The 15,196-nt window shown below is 39.9% G+C and overlaps 2 protein-coding genes across 8 annotated transcripts in view; one reads left to right on the top strand and one right to left on the bottom strand.

Moving 5' to 3' along the window:
- Positions 1–1,895: 1,895 nt before the first annotated feature.
- Positions 1,896–13,608, bottom strand: suds3 (SDS3 homolog, SIN3A corepressor complex component). 3 transcript variants are annotated; one of them, XM_086206831.1, is made up of 12 exons: positions 13,548–13,608; positions 8,527–8,596; positions 8,375–8,430; positions 7,650–7,721; positions 6,350–6,369; positions 6,064–6,220; positions 5,777–5,872; positions 5,375–5,436; positions 5,260–5,281; positions 5,013–5,118; positions 3,369–3,453; positions 1,896–2,807 (listed from the first exon to the last, which is right to left on the bottom strand). In XM_086206831.1, exons 3-12 carry the CDS (start codon positions 8,427–8,429, stop codon positions 2,709–2,711), a joined length of 774 nt encoding a protein of 257 aa, XP_086062957.1. In that variant the 5' UTR covers position 8,430; positions 8,527–8,596; positions 13,548–13,608; the 3' UTR covers positions 1,896–2,708. The 3 variants fall into 3 exon arrangements, with proteins under 3 accessions (XP_086062957.1, XP_086062955.1, XP_086062956.1); XM_086206829.1 differs by lacking the exon at positions 13,548–13,608 and adding an exon at positions 10,223–10,429; XM_086206830.1 differs by lacking the exon at positions 13,548–13,608 and adding an exon at positions 9,428–10,171.
- taok3a (TAO kinase 3a) overlaps positions 8,500–15,196 on the top strand; it is a 70,284-nt gene continuing 63,587 nt past the window's right edge. Inside the window, exon 1 of one of the 5 annotated variants that reach the window (XM_086206826.1) lies at positions 8,500–8,628. The gene's annotated coding sequence lies outside the window, so the exon portion shown is untranslated. Of the gene's footprint in view, positions 8,629–13,219; positions 13,380–13,506; positions 13,655–13,709; positions 13,793–15,196 lie in introns of those variants that run through there. The other 4 variants (XM_086206823.1, XM_086206824.1, XM_086206825.1 and 1 more) reach the window with 4 other exon arrangements.

Here is a 15,196-nt window from a genome sequence, read left to right as displayed (position 1 = left end):
TGGAAACTCTAATGCATGTTGTCCAGAATAATCCATGTCTTCTTTATCCAATGGTATTCTCTGTAATCCACAAACAATTGGATTTGAGTTTAGAATAAACAACAGAACACTTCCTGTTTTGCACAACTAGCTTGATTAAGAATTGTGTGTTGAAATAATTATCGTGACTGGCTCCATAAAGACACGTTGCATTATTATAGGACAGTGGTTTTGAAAAATTTTAAATGGGTCATTTTGCTGCTGTTAGTAGTTGGTCTCCAATTAGCTTCAAGCTAATAGCATGTTGCTAGTTTTTTTGTGCATTGTGGAGTCATGTTAAAGTCATGCAAGGGGGGGAGACATCATTGAGACATAAGGACACTTAACTGTGAGGCAAATTTAGCAAATTAAATTTTTTGGGGAAGTATTGCTTTAAGTGTGATCTCTCTAAACAGGAAAACCCACTCAAGTAAATGTGGAGCAATTAGTGTGTGCCATATTTAATGAAAATATATTTGTGCTGGCAGGTGTCATTATCAGACATTGATTTGATATCATACAGCAGTTAGACTGATATGATAAAACTGCCTAATACACTGCGGACCATGTGCTTTTATGCACTAGCCTTAAGCAAAAGCCAGGCATGAGGGGAACAGATGGGCATCACATTCAGTTTATATCAAGCCTTCACAACAGACGGAGCAATCACACCTGACAGCTTCTGGACATCCCGCCTTCAGAAATGAGCCTTGCATTTTGTGCAGCATACCAATACAGTAATTGTCAGGCTGTGTCATTGAGTGAGGGAGAGCAAAGCATGTCTTGTGCTTAAAGCAAGAGGACACACAAGCTTTTCAGCAAGCAGTGGTCTGGGATGACAGTCACCCAATTCAGCAAACGCAGGGATGGTTGATAGCAGCAACAGTACAGGAGAAGTGGAACTGTGATAAGACATGATGATTCCCAATGTATTTTTGAAAAACTTTTCTTTACACAGGCAGCACAGTGGTGCAGTGGTTAGGACTGTTGCCTCACAGTAAGAAGGATCTGGGTTTGAGTCCTGGTGTGGGTGTGGGATTTTTCTTTGTGGAGTTTAAAGGATTCAAGCCCCAGCACAAGCACAGGATCTTTCTGTGCGGAGTCTCCATGTTCTCCCTGTTCCTGTGTGGGTTCTCTCTGGTACTCCAGCTTCCTCCCACAGTCCAAAGACATCAAGAGGGGACGAGGCTGATTGATACTCTAAATTGACTGTGAGTGTGAATGGTTGTCTGTCTCTGTGTGTTGGCCCTGTGATGGACTGGTGACCCGTCCAGGGTGAACCCTGGCTCTTGCCCGAAAGCCCCTGGGATAGGCTCCAGCGCCCCCCCCCCCCCCCCCCGTGACCCTTGACAGGAATAACTGGAAGAAAATGGATGGATTTTCTTTACATATTGCTCAATAGAGGGCGCAACATTGAAAAAAGCAGAGTATGGCTGCCCTAACAAATCTCACATACAAACTACAAGGCAACCACTGCTCATAGTTCTTTCAAAGGCCTTGAGCTGTCGTCAGAATTCAGAATCTAGTTTGATGCCGATAACCTCCAGTAATTTATCACTTGTTCCTTGTAATATTGCCTAGATTCCCATCAAATTTCATAAACATTCATCAGTTAATCCTAAACATCCTGCAGGCAAACATGCCAAACATATCTTTGGTGGATGTTATACAGGACATTATTAAGTCTACAAGATAGATTTTAAGGATGTGCCAGTATCAGTGATAAATTGAATGTATAGTGCTGAAAAAAAAATGCTTATTGTAGTCTGGTCTTTCTGGATGTAATATTACATTTTCCACTAATTATTATGAAGTCAACTTTAATGCCAACGTGTGTGTATCCAAGAGTCATTAACGCAGGGAATACTTTCATCAAATAAAAAGCTTAAAACATTTTAATAAATGTATCACCTTACAAAGTAAACCCACTTTTTCCTCCACATGCAAATACACTTTAATCCAGATTATTCACATATGGAGACAATGACATTTACAGACAAAATATTAATGTAACAACTTAAAAAATACATTTGTTCCAAAAATGAAATTGAAGGTTCAATACAAGAGTCTTAAACATGTTATGTTATGAAGCAGCAGTCACGTAGCAAGAAGCCACGATAACGTGATGACAGCGAAAAAGGCGTATTGTTCTGTAAATGGATATTTTTCCTTCCAGGTAGAAGGAAACCAACCTCTTCAGTCGAGGGACTAATGATACAAACATGAACAAACCTCTCGTCTCGACAGAAGCAATTATATGAGACAGGTCCAGGCCTTAATCAGCAAAATTTGTGGAAACAATACCACAAATGCAGTCTTTTTTTTTTAGTCTTTGTTACAAACCACCAGTGAGACAGTTTGAAAGGCTTGGAGACAGGATGAGACATGTTCAAGAAAAATAACTTAATGATAAAAGGAAATATGTCTGCATCATTTAGAAAAGATGCTGACAGCAGGAGTGCCGCAGTGACAAATAATGCTGGGAATACAGTTTCTTTACCAGAATCTGGTTTATTTGGGATAAAAATCAGATTAGACAACCTTGGCAACTAAAGTCAGTGTGTGTTTGCTTGTGTGTGTGTGAATGATGAATAAGAGGCTACATGTCAAACTCAGAGACGCAGCAAACACGGGGAACGTGGTGAATGGATGGATAATTGAACAGATGGGGTTGGGGAGGGAGTAATGTTTCACGCAGCCGACCGTCGACGAATGACAAACGCTCCCCTCTGCAGCTGCCCCAGGTAGATCCTCATCTTTGTACTGTCGCTTGTCTTTCTCACCCAAATCTGCAAGAGAAATGAAAAAGGTAATCAGTCAGTATATTACCATTAATAGAAATAGACGGCTTGGAAGTAGCCGCCACTGATAAGTCAAGATGCCCCTGTTAGTTTATGAGACCCAAATGTATTCCAGGGCTGCAACAAACAGTTATTGTCATTACTGATTACTCTGTAAATTATTTCAACAATTCATAAATTGGTCACGGTCATGAAATATAAGAAAATTGTTGATTTTTGTTTCATAAAGATAACATTCTAAAATGTCCTGACTTACAACCCAAAGACCATCACTGTACTGTCATTCCGGACTATGGAAATCGTAATTTTCTGACCGTTTGGTCATTTACCTCATAGAAATGAATTAAAACAACTAATTTATGTTGAATTGACTTGCCATCTGTTTTGATTTTTTTTCAAAGGATTTATTGACAGTAAGAAAAAAATGGAATAGCCTCAATTTTATGGAGCACACTCAGCATGTGAAAATTTTAAGAAACTTAATAAGATGGAAACCCAATCCAATATGTGACAGGAAGAACAACAACAACAACAAAACCCGAATCTCACCTCATTGGTCCCAACTGAGCTGATGACGCAGCTAATCTTTGTGTTGTCTTTCGACTCCAGATAGATGGCCTGGCTCTTGTGGTACCTGTGAGCAAAACACACACCAAAAAAAAAACAAAAAACAAAAAAAAACCACATAATTCGTTAATGACGAAATACTAGGCTGTTGACATGAGGTTTAGAGAGATAGGACGACCTCATTTATGTTGGGGACACAAATGTGATCTGAATCCAACACATAATCTTGCATTTCCACCTATGTTTGTTTTTTTTTGTGTGTGTGTGCTTGTGACTGTCGCGAAGATCGCATCTCTGTTCTCCAGTGCAAAACATGCACACGCGTCTGATGTGGCAGCAAATCACCTGCAGGTCAGGTGTCTGTATGATTATGGATGTCTTCCTTTCCATTAGCACTGCCCATTCATTTGTTATCTCTGCCAAGAAGGTCATGTTTTCAGAAGCGTTTGTTAGGATTATGCAAAACTATAAGGCCAAATCTCACCAAACATGATGGAGGGGTGCAGCATGGGCCTTTGAAGAACCCATGAAATTTCAGGGCAAATCCATTTAACCAAGGAAAAACACGGCACCGTTTTTACTCCGAGCCTGTTTGAGTCCTCCTTGGCAGATCTGTGCACTCTCTAAGTGCCCTCTGGTTTTAAAATGCATTCACAGATCGGCTGAACCATCTATTTCTGTAGGAACTGTCCAGTTTTACGTCTAGCACTGTCCCCCGATGGAGCATTCATTTTCTTGGTGGCTCATGGGTTTGGATACAATGACTTAGAGCCCAAAAGCTACATAGACAAGGATGCCAGCCCCTTACATGGATCGTCACCTAGCAAAGATCTGAAAACTGAAATCAAGACGACCTCCAGAAATGGTCAGCACATCAGCTTAAAACCCATTTACACCTTCAAATTAATGCATTATTCTTTACCTGGATTAAGTGTCTGATAACAACTGCATTACTATACCAGGTGTAAATGAGTCAAAAAAAAAAATTCTTTTTTTTTTTTAAAAGGATGATTAGAACCAAGCTAGGAAGAGACAGACAACCAAAGCTTTTGATCCTTCAGGAAGAACTGAAGAATAATGACGCATGTCTCCCTGCAGCTCTTTGAAAAGGCTTTTCAGCGCCAGCATCTTCTGAAACAATGAATAAATGAGACCCTGCCTTGAAAGAAAAGTGCTAACCTTACAGTTCTCTCAACTTCTAACATGTTATTCTCCAGCCTCTAGTACTATTCAATCTATGTACTGATAAATGTCTGCTGCAGTCTCTGCGCTCAAAAGAGGGTATAAAAGCTGCAGCAGGTCATGGATTTCCATTCTCTTTCTGTCTGCATAAAAGCAGACAGCTGCACCGCGGCTTTCTTCTAATGGTACAAGCAACAGCTCTTGGGCGGTTCCTAACTACAAGTATCTTAAATGATAGGCCACACAAAAAGAGGTTGCCATAAAAGCAGTGGTCAAATGGTCTGCTGAAAACCCACCTTAATCCAGTGCCTTCAAGCCAATGAGGAAAACACACCATTTTCATAGCAATGTGGCCATCTAGTGGTTGCTTGTGCTGCAGCAGGTTTACAGGAGGAACATCCCAATGTCAAAGCAAACACCTGACGGATGAAAAATACAACCCACCATCTTTTGTCATAGTAAAGTTTCCCCTCCTCGATACGGGCCTCATAGCGCTGGGATGGGCTTTCCATGGGAACAGAGGGGACATGCTCTGGAGACGAGGGGGACACTAAAGATGGGAGAAGGAGGATTAAAAATGGCAGGGATAATATAACTGTGCAAACTCTAGTATATAATCATAGTTCCATGTTTATGGCACAACTGCAGGATAGAACCTGTAATGAAGCACAAAAGGTAGACACAAACGTACCTGGCCGCTTTGGTGACTTCAGCTGCAATGAGAACATATTGGCATGTTGACTGCATGACCAAAAATCAAGGCTTGACGAGCACATGCATATTGTGAAGCTACAGCTTTAAATTACCTTATTCAATGTTCTTAGATCTTCCATTATTTGTTCATCTGTTAATAAATAATTTAGCTGCGGTTTGGAGAGTTAAGGAACCGTTTGCACTTGAAAGGAGGGTGGCTTGGCGGCTTCAAACTGACTTCAGGACAAAATGTAACTGAATTCTTTCATGAAAATATCATTTTTTGCTTCAGAAACCAGTGGGTAGCTAACATGATCCAATAAACTCAGAGCTAGCAAACTTGTAGCAACATACACACAACCCAAATGTGGTGTACCCCCATGTTAGGAGGGGCATAGTCCTGCTGCCTCGGTTTAGGAGTACCCACGACAAGTATGGTTAGCTTAAAGAAATACAAACAAGCTTGGGCAGAATGATGACAGATGGAACCAGACGTTCATTTATGTGAAGGATATCTGGTGCTGGTTTTCTTCGTTTGTCTGGTATTGGGACTGGATCATTGGGCCGTCTCCTCAGCTTCCGGGTCATGATGGGTTTTACCTCCATAGAGTCTGCGATTGAGGACATGATGATAAATTGAAATCCAATTATGAAGAAATTACAGTAAATTCTTCTAAAAAGTCATTAAAAACAACTTCCAAAATGTATACTTTTAAAAGACAGACAGAAATATCCTCAAGTCTGACATTAATGAGGACAAAACCATGACCAGCCCTCTTTTCTTTTGTTCTAGTTCCCTTACCGCCTGTCAGCTCCATTGTTAATTTTTCATTCTCGATCATCTTTTTCTTCTCTTCCAGCTCCGCTATAAGGTTTTCCTTCAGCTCCACCTTTTTATCGTCAAACTCCTTTACTGCTGCCTTCTTCTCCTTAATGTAGTTCCTCTCCACCTGCTCTGTCTGCACGTTATTCAGAGACAGATGTGACAGAAAAAGTAGGGACTGAAAAGTGCTGTATGTTAACCTTGCAAAACCAAGACGGTCAGTTCCATATAATTTATGTCTGTCAGCAAAATCTACAAAGCTTACCTCAAGCTGAAGAAAAAGATCTGTCGAGGAAAAGGAATAATGCAAATATCAGCCAAGTGATTGGAATAATGCCTCGAGTAACAAAAAGTACCTTTTTAAATAGAGATTTGCCCTGTCAACTATTTTGTTGAGTTGGAAATGATGATTTATAATTGAAACTACTGTCCCCTACAGGGGATATTGCAGGTCATTACTTGACTCTGCGATTAGGGGTTACACACAGGTAATAAAGGAAAATGCTGAACATAATCTATCGCACAATCTAATGATGGAAAAGGGAAAATTTGGAGACAGAAAGACAGGATGGTGCAAATGTGATAGCAATTCATTTCATCATCATGTAGGGCGGGCGGCACGGTGGTGCAGTGGTTAGCACTGTCATCAAAGGAGGTTCCGGGTTCGAGCCCTGCCTGGAGCACAGGACCTCTCTGTGTGGAGTCTCCATGTTCTCCCTGTTCCTGTGTGGGTTCTCTCTGGTACTCCAGCTTCCTCCCACAGTCCAAAGACATCAAGAGGGGACGAGGCTGATTGATACTCTAAATTGACTGTAGGTGTGACTGTGAGAGTGAATGGTTGTCTGTCTCTATGTGTTGGCCCTGAGATGGACTGGTGACCTGTTAAGGGTGAACTGCCTCTCACCAGAAGGCTGCTGGGGTAGGCTGCTGGGGTAGGCTGCAGCCCCCCCCCCCCCGACCAGGATAAGCGGTAGAAAATGGATTGATTGATGGATGGATCATGTAGGAGGTTACTATTTATCTTCTCACGTTTATAACACTTGAAAAACACTTCAGATATAGAAATATATGAGCAGCAGTTTATACTACGATGGATTCAGCTTTCTTTTGAAAGGTTCAGAAATTATCTTAAAGCAAGAGATCTCTTCTGCGTGTCTGCGTTCCATGATTATCTCAACATTCGACCAACATCAAATTTTGTGTGATGCACCGTTGGAATCCCAGTGAAGTGCAGCATAAAGGTTGGAGTCGTTTGGAGGAGCGGTTTTTATTTCTACTTCTGACCACATTCTTTGTCAGGGTGCTGATGATGAAAGCCATCTTTATCTCATTTTATTCTGGATAGCTGTGATGCTGTGTGACATCATCATGGCCCTGCCCCCCCCCCCCCAAAAAAAATACAGGTACTGCACCAATTCATTGAAATAAAAAAGGGAATTATTGTGTTCCTGATTCGCCATGAAATTGATTTTTCACTGCAGGTTTTCTACTCACCAAGCAAAGAGGAAGTACTACAGTAATGAGAATGCAGTATTTTGCTTCTCACTACTTATAATTCAACTTGCCTGCATTCCGGAGCCTCTCTTTGTATTGCTGGTCTAACTTCTTCATCCTCTTCTGATACTCCTGCAGCGTGCCTGAAGAAAGAAGGTAATTACCATAAGTCAAATTTCTGTGTCAACGATGTTTACATCTCAGACATAGTATTCCCACCCAGTCTAGATGACATTATTCTGACACATAATGACGAAAATAATCACAATAATAATAATCTCGTGGCGGCTCAGAGGTAGAGTGGTCGTCTAGCAACCGAAGGGTCGCTGGTTCAATCCCCCCTGTCCCCAGTGACCATGTCCAAGTATCCTTAAGCAAGATACTTAGCTCCTAATTGTTCCTGATAGCCGTGTGAAAGACTGGCGACCCATCCAGGGTGAACCCCACTTCTCACACAATGTCAGCTGGAATAGGCTCCACCCCCCCAACCCTCCACAGATAAGTGGCATAGAAAATGAAGGGATGGATAGATAATGATAATCTCATCAGACAGCTGGTTGTGAAAAATTGTTCCTTTAAAACACGCTATACCGCATTGCAGAAACAGTTTTCATCAATAAACAACAAACACACAAATCAATTAAAGATAGAGGACAGCATGATGTAAATAAAAGGCCGTTTCCTATTGCTTTTCAAGGACAAAACCAGCAAATTTATACTCAAACAGTAACTATGATGATTACCCCAGCCACAACTTCCTGTTCTGCATTCCTAAGATAAAAACCCAAGCAGTTACCTTCTTGTAACTGTTGCAACTGTCTTTTCAAGGAGGCCAGCTTGTCTTGGTACATCCTGAAATGAGATAAAAACCAAACTTAACACTGCATCCACACCATCTTTCTCTGTAAAGTAATTAGAATAAAAGCTTAGTGTTGTTAAAAGACTTACTGTTCCTTGATTTCCACATAGTCATCTTCATCATGCTTGGCAAGGTCTGTTTCACTGGCATCCTCTGTGTCTGCAAGGAAGATGGGAGAGAAGACACTTAAGGTAATTTCATTGTTCAAATTGAAAAAGTATAAACTGAGCTAAAGTAATAAAAAGAGCTAACTGCCTAAACATAATATGTACTAACACTGTATAAATAACAGGTTGGTAGGCTTTTTCAAGATAATTACAATGCGATAAACGGTAACCTGAGTCCACAGTCAGATAGCAAAGATATCTGCGTCTCCAAAGACGTGCGTGGCACTGGAAAGGTAATGGTGAACACCCTGGTCGGGAATGCCTCCTGGTTTGTTAAATTAGGAGAGCATGGGGAGTCGAAGTTTGCCATTGGTACACTTTAATAATATTATCAACAATCCGAAAATTCCAGCGGGTAAAGAAGAAAACGGAACGACAACTACCGGCTCGCAAGTGTCACTCAATTACATTAACTTGACGAGCAATAGTTGACTGTCCAGCATTTGCCGCATGGAAGGGTGATCACCGGCTAACTTGGCCGTGCTGTCAGCCCACTCTCCAATGATAAAGCACGCTAACATGTTAGCATTGTACCAAGGGTATGCTGTGGCAAACCAGGAAACCTAGTTTATAATAACCAGCGTACATGACAATCGGTTCAAAACCTGTCACATGAGAAGGGTAAGGCCCAGTCCTATTTAGCTGACACAGCAGCTTTCATTTTCGGTTAGCATTAATATGCTAACGTAGGTTAGCTTCATTTGCTGTGTGAAGAGTAGCCAAATTCTACCTTATGTAGTTACGCGAAAACCCTCGACAAGTCTGGGGTAGAAATCGAGAGCCAGCTGTGCAAGTGGAAGCTAGCGTCAGGAAACTAGCTAACCTTGAAGTGCTGTCATCTCCTTGCTTTCCTCTTGACTTTCTTTCTCTTTCACTGTAATCCCGTCGTGTCTCACTGAATGGTGTGGAAAGGGCAGTGCAGTGGGCACAGCACGCAGGTTTTCGCCTGACTGCGATCTGTCAATGTTGGGAGCTAACGTTACGTAGCTAGTTTGCTAATTAGTATTAATGCATGTTATGAGTTCTGTTAATTATTTAACCGGGTCAACTGAAACGATTCCTTCATTTGACAACTACGAAATTTTGTCTGAAACTGAACTGCAAAATAACATTAACAATAAGTAGCGAGTAGTTTTAGTCCATGTTGATCGACCCTAACCACACGGAGGTTGGTGTCGAAATGTTAGCCAGATAACGTAGCGTGTAAACAAAGAACGTATTACTATCAGCCATGAGCTCAACTGGCATCGGGAACGTTACATTCGAATAAAACGTTTACACAGTGCAAATCACCGGTTCCTACATTGTTTTTGACCGGACGGAATCTTTGCTGAGAGCAAACTTGTAGCTAGCAAGCTAACAACGTGAGACAGAATCTCGTTTGGATAAAACGATACTTTTTTTCCATCTTTTGAGAACAGACAGTGAAGGCATTACAAAAATATTATATTATGCACTCTGCGAGCCATTAGTCTTCAATAAAGCCCACCTCAATAATCAATTCGCACGTACATTAATAAAAATCATTCCATACAACAATCGCGCGTTCCGTTGCATTTCCAACAAGTAGACAGAGCCCGACAGTCGGGAAGCTTTTAGTCAATTCTTAAAACACTACCTTCTTCTGAATCTCTTCCTCTAAAACTGCGATCGTCGTCGTCGTCCACGCTATCAAGTTCTTCTTCATCGTTGTAATAATCCACCATAGGCGATAGCAAAGTTGAAGCCATTTGTTCTCGCAAAAAATGTAAACAAACACAAAATAAACAATCGATTTGTGTTTTGCGGCTTGGATCAGCGCCTACAACTGAGAGGACCCCCGACAATCAAGCTGTCTAGTTTTATGCCTGAATATAATGTGAAAAGTATTCAAGTGTAATAATATTTAAACGTATATTTGCTCGTGGAAAGCAGTCAAAATAATACACCTGATATATTGAAGACCAGTATAAAACCGGTATGTCCTCTTTTGGTGATTTAAGTTTTGCGTCTTGACATGTAGAAAGGCATATATTCGAACATCACATACTGTATGGAGTGCCGTTTGGGCTCCCGCTTGATTCTAAATGAGAGTTGAAATAGGAGGAAGTCAAGACTGAGGTTATTGCTATGATTATGAAACTTTTTTTTATGAGAGGTAAAGGGACCGTAAAGAGCTTAGGGTAAAGAATTCATGCAGGACCGAAAATAGTTCTGGATTCGGGAGTAGTTTTGAAAAAGCGTCATATGACTTAATATTATTCTCTGTTTTCTTGGCTAAATATACTATCCGTCGGTTGCTATGCTTGCCATATTGAGTATATCGACAGTTTTATTGAGATACAACGCATAAAAATCATTTCATTTAAAAGATCCTTCTACTGACACTCATATTTCAACTATAAATACACAAAAAAAGGTCAGTAGTGAATGAAGACGACCTCTTTAGTTTCCAGTACATTGTCAGATACAACTCTTGAATGGAGTGGCATCAGTTTCCATCTATATTACTGTTGTTCATGGTCATAATGTAACTGATGAAGGATATTCTGATATATGTGCTCTGTATGGCGACTTTGAGTGCCAAGAAAGGCACCTTAAAATAAAATTTATAATAATAATAATAATAATAATAATAATTATTATTATTATTATTATATTTGCAGGAGGCGTGTACGACCAGGGCTCTTTTCCATTCCCATTCCCATTAATTTGAGCAGAGTGGCAGTTCATGTCATTAGGGATCTCTGAAGTTGTGCAGCTGCATGAATTACATTCAAATGTGCATAATCGTTCTGATGTGGCAAATATCTTCCATTTTCTGATGTATTATATATTACAATATAATGGGTTTCTTAAAAATCCTATCCTTGTTTCATCAGATAAAGAGCTTGTCACTGTTCGTATCTTGGATGTTATTGCTATGTTTGACATTAATATCACATTCTATTAAAGAGACAGAAATGTTAAGTGAGATAGGTTTCAGCTTGTAAACATAAACGGAAGCTCTGTGCACATAAACGTTAGTCAGAGTTCTACAAGTTCTGCGGTTTGACCATTATTATCCACCTTTGTATATACTTCCTCTTGGGAACACTTGTTATGTAGGTGATACCTAATTTTATTTAGGGCTACAGCACCAACTGGTGCAAAGACCCTATAATTAAATGCAGGGAATTATCAGCGCTACAGCATGACAAGTGCCAAGGGCTGAAACAGCTGAAATAAACTCACATAGTTATACACAGTTATGGATTGTTGCTATAAAATTACAATTGAATTAAATGTGAAATCTGATATGTGAGATGCCCATTCTGAAATCCTAGAATGACAATACGTTACTCTTTCACTATAATGGGAGAAGTAACATCATAACTACGAGTGTAACAATACATTACCGATGTACAGACTGACAAACTATACGTCAGGTACATGACACCAATTGGTACAATTATGCGTCTGTTGGCTCCTTCCTCAGTAAATGTATTTGTCAGACAGAATGAGGAGCTTTTTAAAATTATTTATCTTTTTTATTCTCTTCAGTGTCCATTTACTTTTCATGTCAAGTGTGAATGTATATTTATTTAATGCAAAACATTGCATTGTAAGCCTTACCCAAAAATAGTGCCAAAAATAGAAGTAGGGAATTTTCATGGCTTTATAATATTAAAATTTACAAATATGGGTATTGTATTAAGCTTGTAGATATCCACATATTTAACATTCTTATTTTTTAATATTTAATGCCCTAAAGATTGTTATACACCCTATTTGGGAGCTCCCAAGTTATGATCTCCAAGATATGATCCCGTTACCATTTTGATAGAGGCCGCATTCAGCCTTGACCTGCAGGGGCATAATGAGGACCTTGAAATGTAAAAGAAGTTGCAAATTAAGAAAAAAAGAATAAAAGCCATGCAAAACTGAATTTAAAAAATGAATGAAAGGTAATAAAATGGTGTAATATTTAGTAAACTTGTGTATTACAATTTTATTTGTATTTTTCTTGAATCTTAAGAGGATCTCTATGGCATTAAAAATGTGGGCTTTATTGTCTTGTTTTAATCCTCCACAAATTGTATACACATGATGACTTTCCATATGAAGCATTTTAGTTTTACAAATTTATCCATGTCAAATATCTGATGATAATAATTCATTTAAATTACTAATAAACGTATTTTTTCGTAACACAATAACGTTCCCTGTATTTTATTTCCTACAAATATTTTCTTCTTGCACTTCACGGCTCCTGTTGGAACTGGTTCTCAATATAGGAACACACCGCAAGTGTCCTAAGGACGCATTTCAAAACACCTCCAGCAGATGGCAGCATGGCATTTAGTAAATTTAGGAGAGTCGTTAAGCTGCCACCTTTAAAAGTTGAAGTAGAGATGAGATGACTCAGCCCATGCATCTTTAATGATTTGCCTGTGTATTTGTTTAACCATTAAATAACTAGAAAAATATTTCAATTCTAAAGTGTGTTGAATTTTGCATATTTATATGCATTTGATATGGGTAAACTAATAAAGCTAAAATATGAAACAAATTGTCGTGGTTTCATTTATAAACACTGTCAGGCAAGTGCACATATTTTTTGCAAGCGCGAGCCAACTTTATTTCCGGCCCGACTGTCAAAGTGGCTGTCAAACGCGGGCGAGGGGCTGTGCTCGTGCTACTCCGTCATTCAGGAAGTCCAGACCAACTGACAACACTTGGCGAAATCACACCGACATCTTCAGAGTCAGACTATATGCGTTTGAAGTACGAAGCACGGACTAGTTTTTCTTGAGGTGAGTGTTTTTTCTCCGTTTGTGTTATTGTCCGTGTTGTTTCCGTCAACGGTTACGAGCTCGCGCTGCTGTCACGCAGAAATGACACTTCCTCTTTGCTGAGCGGCTAAGGTTCCATAGCTTGAGCTGTTAAAGTAGATATGAATGAGTATTGGTAATTACTAATACCTTAAGTTTAAAGTGGATCACCACGACCGTCTGGTGTCGACGTTGTTCGGCTTGTTTGTTTCAGCCTCAGAGGTGGTGAGCCCACCATCTGCTCACCGGGGTTATAAGTGCGTAGCTTTCTATTCATTTTCCAAAGTGCTTATCTGTGTATCTCTGCACCTGCTTAAAATCTACACCGAAATGTGGATATTTACATTGTGAGGTGACGGTGGCGACGCGATGCACTTTGGTTTGTTCCTCAGGGGGTGAGTATGGTGAGCAAACGGATGACAGCTTGCATGAAGTGTTCAGCTGGGTTTTTTTTTTAAACCCCGACAAGGCGCTTGGATGCTGTGTAAACTTGCCTGAGGTGGTCTTTTGGCGATGTCATGCAATGTGGGTCAGTCTACGTCAGTCTGTCACATCCAAAATGATTGTGGTGCCGTCCATTGCATCCTACATTGTTGTGAGTGAGATTTTTTTTTTTTTTTTTTTTTACTATCAACGGACAATCACAATGGCGAGACGATTCACTACGCATGACCTGAAGCGTATTTTACGACATTGTTAACCAGTTGAGTTTTACCTGTCACTTTTATTTTTGACGATTGTAATTGTATTCGCTAGACAATTTCAAAGCAAATATTAAAAACAACGCGTCATTGATCTGTTATTGCACAGGATCTTCCTGCCGTGAATGCTAAAAGAGATCACCGCAAGATAGCGATTGGTGAAATAACCTGCGTTAAATGTAAATATGATATATAACATGACGCGAGCGAAATGGCAGTTAGACAGCAGCAAGCTGAGCGCTAAACCCCAAGCTGACCCAACATGATGTCATCTCTAGTGTGAAGAGCGCATGAGTGAAAGGCTCCAGAGCAGCGATTCACTGCTAAACTGTCATTTGTGTAGATTTATTGTAATAGTATACCAAGTTAATGTGTGGCTGAAATCACACACACACACACACACACACACACACACACACACACACACAAATAAAAGCACATCATGACATTGCACCCGTACATTATTGTTACTGTTTAGAGGTTCTGAGAAGGGATTAGATAATGAGAAATACAGATAAATCACCAGCATTTATTTCCACGGTACTTAAACACAGAGTAGATGGTGCCAGTTGGTAAAACAATAAGCTTCTGTGCCTTTTCTTTGCGCACTTTTTTTTTGTTGTTGCCATTTTTGTTCTAGTCATGAGTTTCAATGCCCTTCAGTTTTGCAGCTTGCATGTTTTTGTTCAAAGGCTGTTGTGCAAGTCCTCTACCTTGTTCCCACATTTGCTACGCTCACTGTCACCCTATTGACCATGTAAACGAGACAGAGAACAGAAAGTGACACACTTCCTTAGTGACGGCAGTTCACATTTAGACATATTGTCAGGTAAATGTTTTAACCAGGATGTGTGTTGGTAATAGGTCAAGATAAAATAAATGCTTGTTTCTTGGACAGTCAGTCCAACCTTAACCATAATCCTAATTCTGGGGTTGGGGGTTGGTGGTTGGGGGATATATTGGTAGAAATCAAAATATTCTTCATGTATATTTAGGGTGATGTTGTGTTAAAATACAATTTCTTCTGTAAAACCATAACTTGCTTTTTGCATGTAACCTCAACTATGTGCACATAGTGGCTTGCAAGTATCTTCAAAA

The sequence above is a fragment of the Aulostomus chinensis genome, chromosome 6 (assembly GCF_037954235.1).
Source record: "Aulostomus chinensis isolate RoL2024-O1b breed Wild chromosome 6, RoL_Achi_v1.0, whole genome shotgun sequence".
Taxonomy (NCBI): Eukaryota; Metazoa; Chordata; class Actinopteri; order Syngnathiformes; family Aulostomidae; genus Aulostomus; species Aulostomus chinensis.
This window is presented reverse-complemented; position numbering and strand designations above follow the sequence as displayed.

Coding starts and splice junctions, on each gene's coding strand:
- suds3 (XM_086206829.1), bottom strand. CDS start 10,334: ATGGCTTCAACTTTGCTATCGCCTATGGTGGATTATTACAACGATGAA. Junction 7,722..8,374: donor GTTGCAACAGTTACAAGAAG/GTAACTGCTTGG, acceptor TTCTTTCTTCAG/GCACGCTGCAGGAGTATCAG. Junction 6,221..6,349: donor ATCTTTTTCTTCAGCTTGAG/GTAAGCTTTGTA, acceptor AATAACGTGCAG/ACAGAGCAGGTGGAGAGGAA.